Genomic DNA, 22,344 nt, shown 5'->3' with positions numbered 1-22,344 from the left:
GTTGACTGAAAGACAAGATGTTCAAACTGTCTCTATTAAAGCTCCACAGAAATGGGATTTCATTTTAGGGGCTAATATTGTAGTTTTTATACAGCGTTATAACTGATTTATGAAATAAGAACATTGATTTACACACCTATCCTAAGGGTGTGTGATTTGACGATATTATATCATTGAGGATTAAAACATGACAATGATCTGCCAAATCAAGGAGATGGTAGAACTGTCTGTCGTGCACATTTCATCCCTCGCAGTACCATGTCTGTGCCATATGTCTGTTGTCTATACACAACATATCTAAAGGGTTTTAATGTGCCAAATCACACCATTTACTAATCAGGCTCATATCAGCAGTACAGACACAATAATTATTAAACACTCACAGAAAGTACATTCCCCCTCCCCCCAGTGCACAGACACACAGCTGTGCTACTTCCTGTGTGCTAGCGGCTGCCTGTCGGAGGCTCAGTGCAGATGTCCGTCTGTAAAACTGTTAAACTCCATCAGTTCTGTGAGACGGTTGAGTTAACATGGCATGTTTCTCTTCTGTAACTAACTAAACTCTACTCACAGGGCTGTTTACACACTTCTTAAAGGGACCACATCCTGAATGTGGTTTCACAACACTACAGAATTTAATCACGCATTTCAGCATTAATGAAGGAAAAAGTCAAAAGTGCCTGAAAATGTTGATGTTGAGCTGCTAGTGATTAATAAAAGGCTCTTTGTGGCATTTTTATTCACCATTATTGTTTTTCTTGTAAAACTATATTGGGAAAAAACTTAAATAATTCTAGTTTAAGTCACCTATTACCATTTTGAGGAAAACTATAGAGATATGAATATTGGTCCATATCACCCAGGCTTAATGTAACCAAAGAAGTAATGATTTATCTTGTAAAGGATATGATTGTCTAAACTGTGTGAAATGAGGCGTTCAAACAATGCTTAGAGTAGGATTTTATTAACATGGGTGTGTTACCTAAAAAACTAATGGAAATCACTAGACTGATATGCTGCCTTGTTATGTAGCAAGTGATGCTAATGCTAATGCAACACCACTTTAGTTAAAGTATAAATACTGGTTGTGGCTAAAACTACACATCAGCCTTTTTGTTTAATGTTAATTGTATTTATAACCAGTTTTGATAAATTGCTACATACATTTTTAAAAATGTTTGAAAAGTGCCCTGACTTGAATTGGTTTGTTTTATTGGTAAATAACTTGAAAATAGTCAAAATGATCTGATGGAAAAAAATCATAATAAAAATCGTGATCGATATTTTACCAAAAAAAAAAACGGGATTTTTTTTTTTTTCTTTTTTTTCTTCCCCATATTGTCCATCACTAATATTTACTGTATATCACGTGTGTCAAACTCATGGCCCGGGGGCCAAATCTGGCCCTTTACAGCATCCAATTTGGCCCACAGAAAGTTAAAATGACAGAGAAAACATGAATTAATGTGTAAATTACTAACTACTTCAGATATCTCAGTCCATACAAATGCACAAATTCAATGACACTGCACAATATTTACAACGCCCAATGTTTAGATTCCATGATGGCAGTCATTTTTAAAGTCAAATTGTTGAAAGAACTCTCAATTTTCCCCAAATCCTGCAATTTTCCTCAAATTTTTCTAAATAAACAGTTGGTCACAAAATAAAGGAACTGTAAGTACAGATGCTTTGCTGACTGATATCTGCTTGGATATTGTTGGTGCCTTACATACCATATACATCTTTTGTCAAACTCAAGGCCCGGGGGCCAAATCTGGCCCTTTAGCCTCCTAGGACCTGGCGTCCACATACGTTGACCCAACATTTTCAGTTGTCTAGACCACAATATTACATTTTGCTCTACAAGGGCCTGGTGTCCACTTGGGAGGACATTATACTGCTACTTAGTGGTGAAAGAAGAGTATAACACATTACAGGTTAGCTTCAAGATGGCTGACAACACACCCGGATGTTCAGTCGGCCACTCCCGATCCAAAAGTCGACCAGGTAAGAAATGAAATCAAATTTCATGGCTGATTCTTGTTCAGATATGTATATAAGTGTTCAATGTTCGTTAGTGAAGTTAAATTTTACAAAAGTTAGTAACTGTAACGAAATACCATGCGGTTAAACATGAGGTACACGTTTGTGGACAGAACTACTTAGTTCTGATAGTTTGTTGAACATGTCCCCAAATGTGGACAAAGGAAGTGAGTTTTGAAATTGTGATTTTGGCAGAAAAAAAGGTTACTACAGTACAAGCAGATATGGCATATTTTATAAATAAATCTACATAGATTTTTACAAGAATTTTCTCATGATGGTTGTTTTTTCCAGAGCGTTATTCTGCGTCACAAGTACTGGAGTTGCTGGGGTTAATTGGTGGAGACAAGTCAGAGGTGGAAGATTTGTCAGACACCGATGATCCCGTGAGGGATGCTGATTATCAGCCCCCACGACAGGAGCCAAGCAGCAGTGAGGAGGACAGTAGTGGGTGTGAGGACCCCATTCCACAGCCCTCTCAGCCTATCAGAGGACGTAAACGTCTCCATGATGAATATCAAGGATATCGTTCGGATCGTGACAATGACCGATCACGCACTCCCAGGCGTCGCTCTCAGGAACAGCAGGATGTCTCAACCAATGTCCCAGAAGAGACAACACCAGGACTAAGCCATCAAGAACAGTCCAAGAAAGGGCATGGGGTGCGATGGAGGGCTTCTCCACTGACACCAAATCAAGCCCAGTTTGAGCATGAGGAGGACACTGTGGATGACAGAGAGGGCTGGACCCCACTGGACTATGTAGAACAGTATATTGATAAAGATTTGATGAAATTGATCATTGATTGCTCTAATGCTATACCACTGGCCAGAAGTGGGGATGCACTCAACACATCAACTGATGAAATATTTCATTTTTTTGGTGCTTCTATTTTGATGTCTTGTGTCCCATATCCTGCAGTCAAGATGTACTGGTCCAGAGCTTTGAGATTTCCTGCCATCACTGAAAAGTTCACACGTGACAGATTCTTCAGACTGAGGAAATCACTCAAAGTGGTCGTTGATGATGATGTTCCAGAAGATCTGAAAGAGTGTGATAAATTCTGGAAGGTGAGGCCTTTTCTTAACCGCATTCTGAAAGGTTGCAAGTCTCAGGCTCGACCAGATGGGACAAGAAACTGAAACGATACGTGACCATCTCACGACCAAATATGGTCCAACTCCAAGATGGGTGGAGTTGACCTTGTCGATAGAATGATGAGTTACTATCGCATGAATGGCCGTACAAAGAAATGGACACTACGGATGCTAATGCACCAATAGCTGGTTACTGTACCGTAAAGACCTCAGTGTATTTGGCACTTCAAAGAAGAATGTCATGCAGTTCCTTGAGTTTCATATGGAAGTGGCCATGACCTTCTTGGGTCAGCATGACAATGACAACTTAAAAAATGAGGGATTTTCTCCTACTTTGGTTTTGCACTAAGAAAAAATGCACAATTGTTGTTTCCCAGTTTGTTTTGTTATGTTTGCACAAGTGTTGCCATGTTCAGGCACCAAATAAAGAGTTTTGTACATCATTACTCAATTGTGACTATATTGTGTCATATCGGAATTTAAAACGAATGTCCAGATATGTGGACATCATATTTCTCAGAAACTACATTATGTAATAAGATAATTCTCTGTATTCACACTCATCAGGTCCCAATTAGCCCAAATAGCAAAGAGAAATTTAAATTGCATGCCATTTAAGAGTTCGGGTCTTAGGAGGTTAGAGCATCTAACATGGATACATTTAAAATGAGTGACTTTCATTATTCACTACTGGTGAATGTAAAGTCTAAAAATTATTCATCCATTGATTTCACATTAGCGCACCTGTGTCAAACTCAAGGCCCGGGGGCCACATCAGACCCTTTAAAGCTACCAATTCGGCCCACAGAAGAAAGTAAAAATGACTTTTTGTGTAAACTACCAACTCAGTAGAAGATATCTCACTACCTCCAAATACACACAATTAATGAAACGGCACATTTTTTTCCAGGGATCAACAGTTTTCCTATTTTTTTTAATCACACGATCATTTTAACTTCAAATTGTTGTAAGAACTCGAAATTTTTAAAAAAAAATCTTACAATTTTCCTTAAATTATTCCCCAAATAAAATGAAGATTGGTCACAAAATCAATGACATTGAGTAGATTGAGTAGGATTATGGATTAATGGGAGTGGCTCTACTCTCTACCTGTTTGTGCAGGTGACGTGTTTGTGCAGCATATGGAGGAGGCTCTGTGGTCGTCCAGATCAATAGGAGAAGAAGCAGCTGTTCCCATCCTCTCTGACAACATCCAACCTCTGGTAAATTGAGAACATGAAGTGAAGAACGTTCTGTGTCTCTGTGAACACCTGAAACTAAATGTTCTAACCAAGCCTGTGGTGCTCCAGTCCCCAGATGTGGAGCTGGTGAAGGAGGAGAAGATGGAGGCCAACATGGTTCCAGATGCAGATCCAGAGGAAGGTTTACGACTCATTGGAGATGATGGTAGGTTTCATCAGTGTGATGGTATAAAGGCTGAGATTAAAGATTAGACATGGAGCCACGTACAATAAAAACAATTTTTGGGGGTGAGGGCTGGGCAGAGAGGGGGAGAGGGTATCCAGCCGCTAGGGGGCACGGGCGAGCAGCCAGTGGCTGGGGGGGGAGTGTCATATCTGTAAACATCCCTGGTGAAATTGAACATATCCGGACGTGTTGGGGGAGGCCAATTGTTGATAATGAGTTGTTTTCTTTTCAGGCTAGCATTCTTTCCAATAGCCTTGAAAGTCCTGGTCACAGTAATCCAATAGTGTGGGATCAAACAGCAATTGGCCGAGACACCCTCTCCATTCTTTCCAAGATCGATTTAATTCCATGCAAACGTTCAAAAGTAGCCTCTTGCTTCCTTCTGAGTCCGTTTATCATGATATTCTGAGAGTTCAGTGCCCTGCCCCATCCTTCATAGATGACTGGCAGCCTTCCCAAAACAGCTGCCACAGGCTTAACGATAGATCAGATAGGCGCCAGCTCCAATTAGCAGCATCCCTCCCCAATCATGTAAATATCCTCGACCTTCCACTGGCCCCAGGAATCCATCGTGTATCCGACTGCAAACGTTCCTTAGGACACGCAGGCTCACCTCGGCCTTTCTCACCTTGAGAAAATTTGGTCAATAGCACTAAGTGATTTGGATGAATACAAAGAGAGTCTCCTATTAGCTTCACAAGACAGCAGACAAAACAAGCAGGGCAGATAGGGGGAGGAAAGCAGGAGCAGAAAAATGTGACCGCCTTCACGAGAAGCAGAAGAGAAAAATGTACAGTGCCTTGCGAAAGTATTCGGCCCCCTTGAACTTTTCGACCTTTTGCCACATTTCAGCCTTCAAACTTAAAGATATAAAACTGTAATTTTTTGTGAAGAATCAACAACAAGTAAGACACAATCATGAAGTGAAACAAAATTTATTGGATATTTCAAACATTTTTAACAAATAAAAAACTGAAAAATTAAGCGTGCAAAATTTCAAGGGGGCCGAATACTTTCGCAAGGCACTGTATGTGAAAATAAAAAGTTAAAACCATAGGTAAGCTCCAATTCAATGAAGATATATAGGAATGCAACAAAATTTCCCAAAATCAAAAAACAACGATATAAAATTTAAAAGTGCACGGAATAAAGCCATGAAAAATGTTTTTAAAAAGTGCAGGGACGCGATGGCATTTGATCCTCCTGCTTCCAGTAGCAGCTACGCTGCAGTGTTTACAAGATGGCGGAAAACGTTTTGCTTTGTCGACTCAAAGATCTGTATGTAGTGATGCACTGAAAAAACAACCTGGCTGAAATAGCGAACGAGCGGTCAGTGCACGCATGTCCTTAGAGCGGCCGTATTCCAACACATTGCTTGTTCAAAGCAGAGGTTGAGACGGATCATGGAGTGAAAACAGTGATGTGTTCACTATCTGGTGCTGCTCAAAGCTACACAATAGTTAGAGCCACAACATTTAGACCATGGTTGGGAAATGAGTCCAAAGTATATAGGCCCTCAGACTAAAGATTTACTAACTTTTATGTTACACAAATAATAATTATAATAATAAACACAGTTGGATTGGTACATTTGTTTTTATTCTTTACTAGTACAGTGCCTGTCGGAAGTATGTATTTATATAGTGGGAGGAGCTTAAGTAGAGTTGTCAATTATGACCAAATGAGTATGTGTTTGAAGGTTGTATGTACATAGAGGTGTACATACTCTGTACTCTGTAGTGTTATAAAGGGTTTATTTGTGGGTTCAAAGTAAAATCGTGTGTGTGATTTATCTGGTCTAATTCTATGGGACATGTACATGATGATTTTTTTTTTACTCATTTTAATTTTTTTTCTTCGTTTGGTGTATTTTTCTGTAATGTATGTTTTTTGGAGTCGTGTATTTTTGTATCTCTCTGTTGTCTTTTTGTGCATTTTTTGTATTATTATTGTTTTTTGTTGTCATTGTAGTGTGATTCTGGAGTCTTTTTGTGTATTTATTTTTATAAATGTTTTTTTGGTGTGTATTTTGAGTCATTTTCATACTTTTTTTGTTGTTCGGTGTATTTTTCTGTAATGTATGTTTTGAGTCATTTTGTGTGTTTTTGTGCTTTTCTGTTGTCGTTTTGTGTACTTTTTGTATAAATATTGTTTAGTTTTGTTTTATTTCACTCATTTAGGGTTCTATTCTCCCATTTGGACTGAAGCGCTTTTTTGCGTGCCTGCAGTTATGTACTTCTCTCCTATGCGTATTTTCTGGTCCAGGCTGCTGACACGCCCACCATGCGTAAGGAGCCACAAAGCGCATATGTGTGAATGAAGGTGGGCTGAAGGAAAGGAGGCGGTGATGTCATTTTTCGGGCTGTCTAGAAATGACAGAACCTAGAGTTTCCCCAACGCTTGTAAATGTCATTGAAATCCGTGAAAATGATAAAGTTCACTTTTAATTTGAAACGTCTTCATTGATAAAACAGGTTGATTTGATCAGATTATTGATCAGATTATTGCAGTGTGACTGAGTTACAGTTTAAATCTCTTTCCTTGATCATCATCATCATCATCACTGTAAAGCGTGACAGTTAGATGATGGAGATATGAGGAAATAACGCGTCCACATATCATCCTGCTTTAATACAGAGGGATGTTTACAGTGAAACAGAATTATTAACTTCTATAATACACAGTTTTAATTATAAATAGTTTAAAGTGACCTGAGCTGAGCCTCATTAAAATATGTGTGTGAACAGTTTGTGTTCCATCCTCATCTGCATATGACAGCTTGTTTCATTCTGTAGTGGATCAAACTGTGACTTTACGTTGACAGTATGAAAATAGTTGAATCACTGTGACCAACGTGGACAGAAGTCTGTGTCTGTCACAGTTTTAATTAATCGTGCTCAATAACGCGCTCATTACCGAGATGGCCGTAATCTTAAAATGAACGTTTTGCAACACCAAATTACTCAAAAATAACAGATGCACACACTTGTGATATTTGGAAACCGTTGACTAAGTTTCAGGTCGAACTCATACCACGTCAGGAAGATATTCTACACACTCACACACACACACACACACGCACACAGACCTTATTTGCTTTATAGATAGATTTGTGAAGCTGAACACTCCCACACACTGTCTCACACAGTTGAGATATATTTATTTTATTTCTGTATTTTTCAATGTTAGTCTATTGTAGCCTCTGACACTCTGGACTTTGTTGGTAACCAGCATATAGCGTAAGCAACAGACACACACACTGTGCACTGTTCATATAACTCCAAGGTCATGATGCATTCGGTTGGACTGGATCATGGCGATAAATAGCCAAACACCTTTGTTCCAGCCTCCCCCATTGTACTCACACCCCCTCCCAGAGCACATAGAAGACTCTAAAAACTGTATACACACACACACACACACACACACACACTTGCTTGTGATTCTCACCATGTGTGATCTGTTAGCAGGAGCAGCAGGCCTGCTAAAAACTTTCCTTGTGACTAATTAGAATAAACACAACTGAGAAATGATGTTACTCTTGTCATCTGTCCTCAGAGCTGTTCAATTCAAAGATCCGGAAGAAGCTAGAGGAAAACCTTACAGTCAAATAGTTTTCATCAACAAAGATTTGTTATTTATTTGTTTCTCTTCATTGGGATTTTTTTCCATTTGTTTACTATCGATTTCCACCAATATAAACATTCTGTCCACGGTTTTGTTAACATGGAAATTATCGGGCCTTAGGGGGTGGCCCAGCAAGTTCCGTGTTTTGCGCTGCACATTGTGTTTACTTAATGAAGTCACTCGCATCATTTTGTAATGTAAGATCGAGGCAAATGCCTTTGCTTTCTGTAGCAAAACGAATGAGCATTCTAGATGCTCTAGTTTATATTGAACGATGCGGACAGAGGGGAGGGGTCAGGCCGCCCGCGTTAAACTCAAGGTCCGTTTGCCAAATCCGGCCCTTTAAAACACTCAAATCAGCCCACAGGGAGCAGTAAAAAATTACTGTGAAAACATGAATCATTGTGTGAATTTTCATATAATGCAGTAGTGGATATATCTCAGTAGGGTTGTAAAGGGGCATTAAGTATCTGGCAATTTTTCGTGGGAACTTAAGCTCAGGATTTTTTACATAAAAAAATAGAAACTTTTGGTGTGAGTTATTTATTGAAATTAAGCAGAAATTGGGAGAAATTTTAAATCACTGTATCATATCCAAACATACATATTGAACATGGAACTTTACAGTTAGAAAGTTTCATCGAATTTGTGGGTTCACCATGGTTTTCCCATGCTCGTAGAACACCATGGAAGTCATTTTTACTGTAAGATTGTTGAAAGAAAACTTTTTCCTAAATCCTGCACAAACTTCAAATTAATTGACAACATTTCCCCAAATTAAATAATACTAGTGCAGTGCCCGTAGGAAGCATATCTTACTATAGAAAAATGGGAGGTTAAGTAGCTTTTTCATGGATGGTTTACATGGGAGCTTTAATTCAGAATAAAAGTTTAATTATCTTTAAACTGACCTTGTAAACACTTCATTCCTAATGCAAATTGAATTCTGAATTACACACACACACCCGCACGGACTGCGCCCCGGGCTGTTGCGGCGCCTTTGCCCGGGACAGGCTGCCCCTTCCGGACACCGTCCGCCCTCTGCCCAACTGCCCACAGAGTGTTTGGTTCTGGTGCGCCCACAGGTTGCCTCTAACCCGGTCAACTGTGCCTCGTGATCAAAGCCAGCAAAGGGTCAATCCACAGTGATGTCATCAGTTCTAAAATTTGATGAAATTGTCCGCTCACGGTGAACAATTTTATGAAATAATTCATTAACGATATCATTGCAGTCCAAACAAATCCGACGTTGCACACCATTGAACCAACAGCAGCCATGTTGAAAGTATCGGGTCACTCTGAGCCTGATTTGCAGAGATACCTGAGGAACACACACAGACAGACAGACAGACATTGCTTTTTAGATAGATATTGTCAACCTCTGTGTCCTACTTGACATCAAACGTGTCTGTATTTGGCCCCTGAACTAAAATGAGTTCAAAACCCCTGCCTTAAGGGTTAAAATGTTTGATGTTTCCTGAAGAAACACCAGGACAGAGGTAGTACCATGCCATGCAGGCAGTCGTTCTAACGTGCGTTTCCTCTTCCTGTCTTTCCAGGTGTGCTGGAGTGTTCCCCTGCTGGAGCTGGAGCTGCATCTCAGAAATGTGACCTGGAGCAGAAAGACTGTCAGTCCCATTCCAAGAGTCAGATCCAGAGCAGCCCGACGAAGCCCGTCAGCAGCAGAGGAGTGGAGGTCAGTGGCTCCTCTCCTCCTCTAGTGTGTGAACCTGGTGCCCAGCACTCTGACATGCTGCAGGAAGCAGGGAACCCACCGCGGGACATGGGCGACTGTGACTCGCACTTTGACTTGTGTCAAGATAAAAGTACAAACTCACTGGTTGAGGAGATTTTTGACGGGACCTCTCATCTGGAAGGCCCCGCCCCCTCTTGTTCTTACTCACTGGCGGCTGCTGATTTTCCGTCGACGTCGTCCAGCGTTAACGGGCGGACTCGCCCCGACCCTTTGTTCCCGCTGCCGCCGGACTTTAGCGACAACGCCAACGCGCTCCTACGAACCGGCAAGGAGCGAGTGTTTGCATGCAGCTATTGTGGCAAACTTTTTAACCGGCCCAAAAAGGTGGAGATCCACCAGCGCACGCACACGGGCGAGAAGCCGTTCCGCTGCTCCGTCTGCGGGAAGATGTTCTCAGAGGCTGGAAACCTGAAGAAACACCAGCGGGTGCACACGGGCCAGAAACCCTACACCTGTGGCATGTGTGGCCAGGGCTTCGCCTGGATCAGAAACCTGAAAATGCACTACATGAAGAGCCACCCCGACGTGTACACGGAAGGCGGACCCAGTGTTCAGAAGTGATCGGAACGTGAGCGAAACTGTCCAAGCGTCATTCAGAGCAGTGGCAGGCGGCGCACCACGTTGTGTTGTCTTTGTGTTACACATATGGCAGCTGGAGCGTTTTAACCAACACAGAGAGAAAGGTGCTCAACACTAGTCTTAAACTATGGTCACAACATTTCATATGCACCGATGTGTTCTGTGAGCTATGGAAGCTTTTAGAAAACGGACCAACAGCCTAAACTAAGAAGGGAAAGCACTTTAATAATAATTTTTTTTTTATGTTGATTTGCTGATAATTAGTATTAATTAATCTCACAGATTTCATGACGATGACTGTGACCAAAGCCAACATGATGAAGATGTTTCTCTGCTGTGTTTAAGCACTTATTAATAATTCATAATAGGGTTAAGGTGTGAATTCTTCTCAAACTACTCTTCTATAACAAAACAATATTAATAACATGACAAATGGTTAAGTTTAAGCATTTATTATCAACAAGTAAATATTTATACAGCCAACACTACAGAGCACTAAACTAAAGCTAATTACGTCTGAAGTACTCAGTTGATTTCACTTCTATCTTTGCTCTTTTCAAGCTCTGTTTTTTTATTTCATGTACTCGAGTAATTAGCATTAGTGTAGCGCTCTGTACTGTATAAATATGAACTTGTGTCATAATAAATGCTTAAACTAAATCATTTGTCTGTGGTTCATGTATTAAGGTATTGTTTTGCTATAGGAGAGTAGATAGTTCGACACCCTGAGATATTATGAATTATTAACTGCTAAACAGTTTTATTATTCTTTTAGAGGTGCCACCCCCAAAATATTAAATGTATGAATCCATAATAAAACTTACTAAACCCACTACAATTGTGTCAAAATGCACAAATGGTTTGTTCAAAGTTTGTTCAGATCAGGTTGACATTATGTTTCCTTTAGATTACAGATTTAGCTCCTTAACGTATTTATGAGGTCTGCTGCAGTATTTCTATAGTCTGTACTGGGGACCAGTCGACTCGAGCTCTGACCATTAATGCAGTGACAGAATTCTACACGTGTTTTACTGGGACTTGGTTTAAAAAAGAAAACCTTAAAAGTATCTGGAATATGAACCAATCTGTGTTTATTGGACTTGAACACGAATCACTAGAGGGAAGTCTCTTTAAAGTGATCCTCCACCATTTTTACAAATGTGGCCTAAAATCTTTTAAATGTACTCATTAGTAGATCTATGTCTAACAAAACACATTATGCACCATATTCATTTTAATTGTCTTTTATAAATAGGACTACTTTACAGTTTTAGAGCCTGTGTTCCTTCATCTTGAAATCATGTGATTGATGATGTCACACGGCCCCACTGCCTGTAAACATCCATTGTTTTCTATTGGAGTGAAACATTCAGCCTGATTTTTGGATCATTTAGCAGCTTTTAAGTCAAAATGACAACTTGTGCTACTTTTGGTTGCTCTAAAAAACCAGGAAAAGTTAAAGATGCCGGTGACAACTATTTTTATCCTCTTTCTGTAAATAAAAGACAATAAAAAAAACAGTTGGGATCCCCCCCAAAAAAATCTGAGACCGCAGAGGGTGACAGTTCAAATTCTGAGGTTTGGTAGTAACACAATGCAGCAGAGAGGAAGAGCTCTCCTAAGTGACCTATACTCTCCCTTAAACGGTGCACTGCCACCGACGCGCTCTGGTGGCTGAAGTAAGCAAATAATCAAAGACTGTTGAAGGACTCCCACCCAAAAGGACTTCTATGTGTCTTCAACAGTTTGTGATTTACTCTCTAACTTCAGCCACCAGAGCGTGTCAGCGCACTGTTTCTGCTTCATTGTCTACTACCATACCTCAGAGTTGGAACTGTCGCTCCCTGCGGTCACAGATTTGTCAACTGTTTTTATCCTCTTTCTGTAAACAAAGGTTTACATCAACATCTTTAACTTTTCCTGGTTTTTTAAAGCAACCAAAAGCAGCACAAGTTATTTTGACTGAAAAAGCTACTAAATGATGTAAAAAGCTGCTAAATGATGTAAAAAGCTACTAAATGATGTAAAAAGCTGCTAAATGATGTAAAAAGCTACTAAATGATGTAAAAAGCTGGCTGAATGTTTACAGGCAATGACAATAATGTGTTTTGTCAAACAGATTTACTAATAAGTACATTTCAAAGGTTTTAGAAACAGTGGTGGAAACGATGAGGTGGTGCTGGTAGTGAAAGCACAGTCACACTAAACTAAACTTAACTTAAAGAACTTAAAACCAATGCTCAACACTTCCTCACTTTCCTCATCATTGTCGGTCTCTCGTGGAATCGTCGTCTCTACGATCCAACGAAGCCAACGTGAACCCATCACTGAAACACTAACAATAATACATTAATCCTGTGAATGGATAAAAATCGAATGAATCTTTCTTTATTATTGAGTCTTAAAGATATTTTAAACCATAAAAGGGAACAATTGTTTGTCTTTTTAACCAGTGTTAGTTAACTATACCTCATTTAGTCGTCATTGCATGTCTTCATGGGAATGATCAAACAAACACCATTAACTCATGGTCGCTGTATAGACAACATAAATACTCCTTCTAAACTATACTTTTTTAAAGAAAGAAAATCAGGATCAAGTATTCTGACATTTTGATAAATCAGCTGTTTTCTGTTGAACAACTTCAGGCGTAGATGTTTAAGGAAAACCAGCAGACGTTAGCATCGCATTAACGCAATCTTTGTCTGATAAAAGGAGCTGATTGGGTGCTAAGCTACAGTTTAAACTCGGCATGATCTCAGAGCTCACTAATGTTATATTGACTGTATATAAAATGTCTATCTTATAGTAATATAATTCACCTTTCAACTGTTTGTTCTCCTGAGCTAAAGGATAATGGCGTTTGTGTATACATGTATGTATAGATGGTCATTTGAACCTTATTCTTGAACCAATATTTTTCTGTTCAAGCATTGACCCCACCCCCTTCTGTAAGTGACTCGTGCAGGACTTGAAGCTCCGCCCACGTTGCTAATGAACACAGTGTGTGTGGAGCATGTTGGTAGAACGTGTTGCCTGTTGCACGGTGGTGTGTTTAAGAGGTTCTGAACATGTGTGTGTGTTTGGACGTTATTTAAGGAAACTTTGTTTTTATTGTGGAATACGTGACACATGGTGTAAAAATAAATAAAAACTGTACATTTCACATCTGTGGGATGGTGGTGTTTTTTACACTGATGCTGATGTGTGGGAATAAGTTGAACCAGTAAAACTTCATTAATGACGATGGTCAACTACATATTCAATTATCAATGTTTAATTATGTCTGTAATTAAGTCTGACAGAATCAGGGTCATTTATAATTATAAATGTGTAATTAATAACATATTGCAATTATGGTATAATTATTATATATATATATTATAATTAACTTTGTAATTGTTATTGGCATGGAAATTCTATCAAAATTGTTTAATTGTTAATTACAATTTTAATTAAGTGCAAAACTGTTACAGTTAACACATATGTAGTTAACAATTATTAAAATATGTTTCAGATCAAGTTATTTTGTCACTACCTGTCAGTGAATCTTTACAACTGTACAGGTGGTAATAATGGTTAGTGGGTTAGAGTTAGGATATATACAGTAATAGAGTTTTATTTAAAAAGAGACGATACAATTCAATCCACAAATTATTCATATTTTTTTTAACAAAAGTACAGCTGGCACTTTCATTTAGGGGTTCATTTTGTATGTTTGATAAAATAAAATAAAAACTTGATTTGAGACATCGCTGTCATTTGTACTTTTTGTTTTCTTTAAAACGTAGGAGGAAAATCTGGAAAAATCAGACTTTTATTTTTTGGCCATATTGCCCAGCCCTAGTAATGATACTGTGACTGTAACTGATGTTTTGTACAAACAGTTTATAGTTCTTGATAACTAGTTGGGCTTTTATTTAAGATTTATTATTATTATAATTATTATAAATACAATACAAAGTATATGTAAAGATGTTAAAACATAAAATATAAACTATAAATTAAAATTTTATTGTACTTGTCGTACTGACGTACTGACTCATACACACACATTCAGTCTGTGATTCAACCTATGGTTCAGTTTCAGACAAACACAGCCTTACATCACCTGTGTATAGATAACAGTTTCCATGGTAACTAATGGATGGACTGTTTTGCTAGCTCAGTATTGTAAACAAGCTATTTTTTAATGTAGATTTACTGATAATTAATAAAAGTTCAGCTCAACTCTCTGACGACTGTGACCAAAACCAACATGAAGATGTTTATCTGCTGTGTTTAAGCAGCTCATGGGATTAGAGAGAGAGAGAGATGTTAAATAAAGGCGTGTCTCTCACTAACACCTGCTTATAGGTTAATCTACCTGTGGTCATACACCAACCAGGGTTGGGCTCAATTATATTTTAAAATTACAATTACATATCCAATTATCTATGTTCAATTACAACTTTATGTTTACGTTGACCATTATTTTTTTCCAATTACAATTATTATTTCACCCCAGAATGTCACTTACAATTATGTTCTCAAATACTAAGTTCAAATTACATTTATTACAATTACTGAGCCTTTAATAAATACACCTTTAATAAAAGTTAACCTTCCTCTTGTGTTAGCTTTCTGTTAGCATCTCTAATGCTAACGGGTCAGTGTGACCCATGTCTTAAAGTACCTGTAAAATACATTAATAAATATTATCTATCATTCAATTAGTTTCTCATCTATTGATTACCTTGTTAGGCTTCATAATCAATGAATATATTGGCATTAATATTATGGTGTTATTTCTCCTGTTGGTGTTTTACAGACACATTTTAAGCTCCTCCCACATCACTTCCTCTATTTACTGTGTTTACAGGAGGAGGAGCCAGATGTGGTGTTGGTGAAGGTGGAGGAGGCGGGGCCAACAGCGAGGACTCGGAGCCAAACAGGCCTCAACATTCAGGAAGGTTAGCACAACATATTAATGTTTAACACTTTACAATCTAGTGTGAACTTTGTCTTAGTTTATGGTTTTTACTCCTTTTCATTTTTTTAGACTAGTATGTGTATTTAAATTCAAAATGATCATTTCTGATTAACTCGTCTAATGTCATGCTCCGCCCCTTCACACTAACTCTTTACGAAATTATGTGTAGAAAAAGTCTTTATTAGAATGTCATCTAGTTTTTATTTATTGATTAGGAAGTATTTACGTCACTCTCTTAGTCATCCTGCCTTTGTTACTTTTTAGTCATTAATAAATAAAAATAATTATTTCTTGTCATCGTATTCCTATTTTTCTTAATTGAACACGACCTGGGGTTAAATTTATACTTTTCACCTGTTAAAGTGAACCTATAATGAGTTTAAACTGCAGCTTTATCAAAGCTAATATATATATATATATATATATATATATATATATATATATATATATATATATATATATAATGAGGAACATAATTATTTGAGCAATTTTGCATATTCTCCCACTTAGAAATTATGGAGGGGTCTAAATTAATATTGTAGGTTTATTTTCACTGTGAGAGGCAGAATTAAAAATAAATCAGGAAATCTCATTGTACGCGTGTGCGTGTGCCCGCCCCACCTTTGCTGTACACCTGTGAATACGGACTATATCGCAGGTTTTGCGATGCCACAGTCAGTAATTGTGTTTGCTGCTAATGCTGATGGAGGCTTCACGTAGTTTCAGTGTGGTCTGCCTCCACAGCTTCATCTCCAACTCTCTGTAGTTGCTCCTCAGCAGTCACTGAGTATGACACGGGACTCCGCTTTAATTCAACAGCTGCAACGTTTATTTACCCAACACCAAAGAGCTGTCAAAAGACACCAGAGACTCAATAGCTGACCTCCACAAAGCTGGAAAGGGCTACGAGGCAATTGCCAAGCAGCTTGGTGAAAATAGATCAACTGTTGGAGCAACTGTTAGAAAATGGAAGAGGCTAAAGATGACTGTCAGTCTCCCTCGGACTGGGGCTCCATGCTACATCTGACCTCGTGGGGCATCACTGATGATAGGAAAGGTGAGGAATCACCCCAGAACTACAGGGGAGGAGCTGGTCAATGATCTGAAGAGTTTCAAAGGTTACTGTCAGTAGAACACTACGCCTCCATGGGTTAAAAACATTTCCCTGCTCAAGTCAGCACATGTCCAGGCCCGTCTGAAGTTTGCCAATGACCATCTGGATGAAGAAGAAGGATGAGTACCATCCCAAGATCACCATTCCTACTGTGAAGCATGGGGGCGGAAACATCATGCTTTGGGGGTGCTTTTCTGCTAAGGGGACAGGACGACTGCACTGACAGTCACAGCATTGAAGATGGGTCGTGGCTGAGTCTCCAACATGACAATGACCCAAAGCACAGTCAGGATAACCAAGGAGCTGCTCCGTAAGAAGCAGATCAAGGTTCTGGAGTGGCCAAGCCAGTCTCCACACCTACATCACATAGAAGTTCTTTAGAGGGTTGTGTTGCTCAGCAACAGCCCCTAAACCTGACAGATCTAGAGAAGATCTGTGTGGAGGTGTGGACCAACCCTGGTGAAGAACTACAGGAAACCTCTGGAATTACAAACAAAGCTTCTGTACCAAATATTAACACTGATTTTCTCAGGTGTTCATATACCTATGTGCAGCAATAAAATACAAATAAATGATTCAAAAATCATACAATGTGATTTCCTGATTTATTTTTAATTCTGAAAATGCACCTACGATGTAAATTTCAGAGCCCTCCATAATTTCTAAGTGGGAGAACTTGCAAAATTGCAGGGTGCTCAAATACTTATGTTCCTCGTATATAAATATGTTTCCTTTAACAGTCCTCATAGAGCAGCAGCAGCAGGAGGAAAACTGGGTCCTTGGGGAGACACGGTAGCCGCCGTTATTCCCCAAATCGTAGACTGGTGTTGTGACAAAATCTGTGACCTGACCAAATAGTAGTCGGCAGATAAAAAAATCCGTCCTGTGTGCGATGTCAGCGTAAATGATTTATTGGTTGTTGTTTATCCTGCTCAATGTCAAACCTGTTGTGGTTCTGTAGGTTCACTGTGTAATTGTTCACTGACCAATTGGAGCAACGCATAAAGTCACATGACTTGTGAAACGTTATGAATACATCAATAAATCACAATAAAATCTGTAGATTAAAGGAACCAGATGTGGTGTTATAAATCTACTGGTGCTCCTCGTTGCTTGTGATTAATTCCCAAGTGTTGATTGCTGCAGTTCTACGTATTAAAACAGGGAAAATATAAGTGACGTGGTTGCAGCGGGACTCTTTTCAACAACATGGGGAAATGTAAATGTTATGAAAACTGGATGTCCAATGAAGATTTTTCTTCATTTTTCTTCATTTTTGTTGTTTTATAGATTTCTGCCTATTTTTGTAGTCATCTTGTGTGTTTTTGGAGGGATTTTGAGTATGTTGGTGTTTTTTACTGTAATTTTGTGTGTTTACTTTGGGTACCACCAGTTACACGTCTGCACTCAGCGGTGATAAGTAATAAAGTACAAATACTTTGTTACTGTGCTTAAGTAGTTTTTTCTGGTATCTGTACTTTACTTATTTATTTTTTAGTTTTTTTACTTTTAGTCCTTCCTTTTTTAACAAATACCTTTACTTTCTACTCCCTACGTTTTAAAAATGAGCTCATTCTTTCTAAGACCTTCTAAGATGACGTCGCGACTTAAAAAGATGGAAAATGTTATTTTTGAGCTTTTTTCTGTTAGACAGGTCCATTAGTTTTATGCTAATATTTTCAAGTTTTTAGTGAAACTCAAAGCTGCTCTGGGTTTAATTAAGCATTTGCACTATTTTCACACGTTGTATTCATAAATTGTATTTATTATTAGTCCTAAATTCTCCAGGTGTTTAAAGGTAAGAGATTTCATTTATTTTTTTACAAGTTCTTTAAAAAAATGAAAGATATGGTTTAAAAACCCTGTCTTATTATTGAAGGGACATTTGTTTGACTTTTTTACTTTTTTACTTTTACTCCAGTAAGGGAACAACTTTAATACTATTACTTTTATACCAGAGTCATTTTTCATTAAAGTATCTATACTGACTACTTGAGTAGTGAAGACGAGTACTTTTGCCACCTCTGGCAGAATGCGACCATGACTCTTGTGGGCGTCTGTCTGTCCTTCTCCAGGATTGGTCGAGTCCAGCACAGACGACTACAGAGGAGCCGCGCAATTGGACGAAACCACACCCACCTCAGATCCTCCATCTGACCTCCAGGAGTGTGGGCGGGGCTTCTCAGAGGTCAGCTATGGCCATTCTTCGTTGTGGACTAACAGTGGGGGTTGTTATAGTGACGGCCTCGAAGGAGGGCGTGTCTCTTTTCTGCCCGGCTTTCTGATTGGAGCAGACCCTGGCTGCTCTGAAAGTGGATTGGCTGCTGAGAACGCTGCTGAGTCACCGTTGGCCTCAGAAAGCCTTCAGAGCTTTTCGTTAGAGCAGCAGATTCCAGTTATTGATCTGTCAGAGGACACCACTCCCATGTCCCGATCCCTGAGTTCAGGGCCAAACCGCGCCACCCTGAAGAGCTCCGCCCCCGACAAGAAGCTGTGCACGTGTAGTTTCTGTGGGAAAGGCTTCCGCGCTCCCGCTAACTTAGCGTCCCACATGAGGACGCACACAGGTGAGAAACCATTCGGCTGCACCGTGTGTGGGAGAAAGTTCTCCCAGTTCTGGAACCTGAAGATTCACAGGAACATTCACACAGGGGAGAGACCGTACCAGTGCACGCTGTGCCCTGAACGCTTCTCAGACCCAAGCAACCTCAAAAAACACCAGAAAAGGCAACACCCACCTGCTACGTCATTGCTAGATACGCTAGGGAAGTTAGCACGTCCAAAATGAACAAATCATATCCTTTAAATATCGAGCCAGAAGCAAAGTAAATAATACAAACAGTGTTCTTTAGTCTGTGTTACTTTTTAATAACCTACAGTAAACCTTTGTAATGAGCTGCTCTATCATGTGCTAACATTTGACTTAAAAACACTTAATCCTGTAGAAAGACAAACAACACAAGGACAAATATCATTATCTTATCATTTGGAAAACGCATCAAGAAAAACTACAAAAACCAAATTATGGCCACTTTACAAATCAATAACTAACAGGGTTCTCACCAGGAATTTTTCACAGCATCGAGGTATCGCAAGGCGCCGCTGGCACCGACAATTGTAAAATGTATAACTTTCTGAAGGACAAATTTAGTGATGTACAAGTTTAGTTTGGTTTTGTTGTTTTTTTAATATTTGTTCCAGCTTTACCTTAAAGCTAAAAGTTATTAGTTGAATTGGTGAAGGTGATGATAAATGTAGTTAGAGAGTTAATCATACTTGGTATATATATATATATATATATATATATATATATATATATATATATACACACACATATATAGGTCCTCCACTAATAAATTCTCACACACTGTAGAAACAAGAAATCAAAAGACTGATTTCAAAATGTGCTTTTCAAATATGAATGTGGGACCTGCAGTAACATTGGAACACACACACACACACACACACACACACACACAGCTTCAATCTGACCAGAATGAAGCTGATGTCTCTTTAAGCCTGAACACGCTCGATCATGTAGAATGATCTGTTGAGTTTAAACATGAGGAGCAGCTTCATGCGTGCTACATGCTACGTCTGGTTGAAGCTACACCGTTTCTATTGGACGGTGAATACGTTACCAAGCGGAGTAAGTCCACAGGCAGCATCAGGGGCAGCTAAGTGGTGGCAGGGGTCCTCTGGTACAGATGGGGGCAGCCGAGCAGATCGCCTGTATTAAATTGACGGTGCGGCTGATGTATGTGTTATGGAGATTAAAAAGAAAGTTTAAACATTCCGTGCACGCCTGGAAGTGTCTTTAGTGTCCAAGTGTGCAACTATTGATACGACTGTACCGATTAAAAAAGGAACTAGAACAACAGAAAATCACCTACTTTGCTGAAAACTGAACGTAGGGGGCGCCATTGTTGCAGAATTACAACGTTAGGGCCCCTACGCTCAACAGCGCTTGCGAGAACCCTGACAAACAACCATTAGAACAAACTGCCACATCAGCACTTCTGCAAACATATGATCTGCCATGTTTGATGGTGAATAAAAGCTCTCATTGGTCGACCAATGAAAACAGTTTATCTGAGTGATGTAGAACCATCACTTTGTTTACATTCCTCTATAGAAACTCTTCTGTTCATCATTAATTGTGGTACATCATTAAGATGTTTAATATCAGTAAATATTAGCAGGTGTAGCGCTGAAGAATAAAGTTACTACTTTAATTTGTGGCTCTGAAATCATCAGCTGAAATTTTTCTCAACTGTCCAGGTGTCGCTCTCTGATTGGTCGTCTGTTCCCATCAATGGATGCCTACAGGTGTCTATCTGGGACAGCAGGGGGCGGAGTCAAGGCTGTGATTAGTTGTTCTGTGCCTGAACAGTGTTGGGGAGTATCTGATTACATGTAACGCCGTTACATGTAATCAGATTACAGATTATGAGTAACTGTAATCCGTTACAGTTAGTGTTAGTTGGTAATCGGATACATTGTTAAAATCAATGGATTAGACGACGTTACTTCTCAGTTTCACGTTTATTCACTACCGTGTGTGTGTGTGTGTGTGTGTGTGTGTGTGTGTGTGTGTGTGTGTGTGTGTGTGTGTGTGTGTGTGTGTGTGTGTGTGTGTGTGTGTGTGTGTGTGTGTGTGTGTGTGTGTGTGTGTGTGTGTGTGTGTGTGTGTGTGTGTGTGTGTGTGTGTGAGATAATAATTCCACAGCTGCTCTGTTTTATGATGAAGTAGTAAAAGCTTTATGTTGTGTTCAGTAACAGTAGGAAATGTCACACTTCTCTTATTCTACGTTTCTCTGTTTAATTAAAATGTGATGCCTGAACATGTTCAGAGCTGAACAGTAACTCTGATAACTGATTCATTATTTGTTTTTTTTATAGTTGCCATTTTAATGCAATTGTTGATCACATTGATTATTGATCAATATTATTGCTTCTGCCTGTTGGACTGTTTATTGTCCAAATATTTGTACGTTTTAAACTAAAGAAATGCTTGAAAATATCACACATTGATTCCAGAGCTCATTGGTTTGTTTTCAGTGTGATTTTCTTCCTTTGATTCATCCTGAGGAGATACTTTGATGTTCATCAGCTGCTCGTTTCTCACAGTGTGAACATCTCACTAGTATTTAAACTAATAACTAGTTATACAGAGGATGTTTTCAGATAAATATTAAATGCATACAATATTATTAAAGACAGTGAATTGACCTTGTGGATTATTTTTGTTTAAATTGAACTTTTCTAGAAGAACCTTGTGTAATAAACTAGTCACTAGTAAATAAAGAAACATCCCTAATCTCTATTTATATGTGTAGTTACAGACACCCTACTGTCTACAGTTAGCGCTATGCTACTGTCTACAATTAGCGCTATGCTACTGTCTACAGTTAACGCTAGGCTACCATCTACAGTTAGCGCTAGGCTACTGTCTACAGTTATCGCTATGCTACTGTCTACAGTTAGCACTAGGCTACCATCTACAGTTAGCGCTAGGCTACTGTCTACAGTTAGTGCTGGGCTACTGTCTACAGTTAGCGCTGGGCTACCGTCTACAGTTAGCACTAGATTATCGTCTACTGTTAGCGCTAGGCTACCGTCTACTGTTAGCGCTAGTCTACCATCTACAGTTAGCGCTAGTCTACCGTCTACAGTTGGTGCTAGGCTACCGTCTACAGTTAGCGCTAGCTACTGTTTACAGTTA

General features: G+C 39.1%; 1 protein-coding gene across 3 annotated transcripts in view; it reads left to right on the top strand.

The window, feature by feature from the left end:
* LOC114461236 (zinc finger and BTB domain-containing protein 49) overlaps window positions 1-22,344 on the top strand; it is a 33,950-nt gene that overhangs the window by 5,171 nt on the left and 6,435 nt on the right. The window contains exons 1-6 of one of the 3 annotated variants that reach the window (XM_028443193.1): window positions 2,407-3,116; window positions 4,266-4,366; window positions 4,454-4,550; window positions 9,758-9,894; window positions 15,395-15,485; window positions 18,695-18,807. In XM_028443193.1, the coding sequence (XP_028298994.1) occupies window positions 4,286-4,366; window positions 4,454-4,550; window positions 9,758-9,894; window positions 15,395-15,485; window positions 18,695-18,807 (519 nt within the window). In that variant the 5' untranslated portion in view covers window positions 2,407-3,116; window positions 4,266-4,285. Of the gene's footprint in view, window positions 1-2,406; window positions 3,117-4,265; window positions 4,367-4,453; window positions 4,551-9,757; window positions 9,895-15,394; window positions 15,486-18,694; window positions 22,280-22,344 lie in introns of those variants that run through there. The other 2 variants (XR_003673820.1, XM_028443180.1) reach the window with 2 other exon arrangements.

The sequence above is a fragment of the Gouania willdenowi genome, chromosome 1 (genome assembly GCF_900634775.1).
Source record: "Gouania willdenowi chromosome 1, fGouWil2.1, whole genome shotgun sequence".
NCBI classification, from domain to species: Eukaryota; Metazoa; Chordata; class Actinopteri; order Blenniiformes; family Gobiesocidae; genus Gouania; species Gouania willdenowi.
The sequence above is the reverse complement of the archived record's forward strand: the minus strand, read 5'-3'. Positions and strand labels throughout refer to the sequence as shown.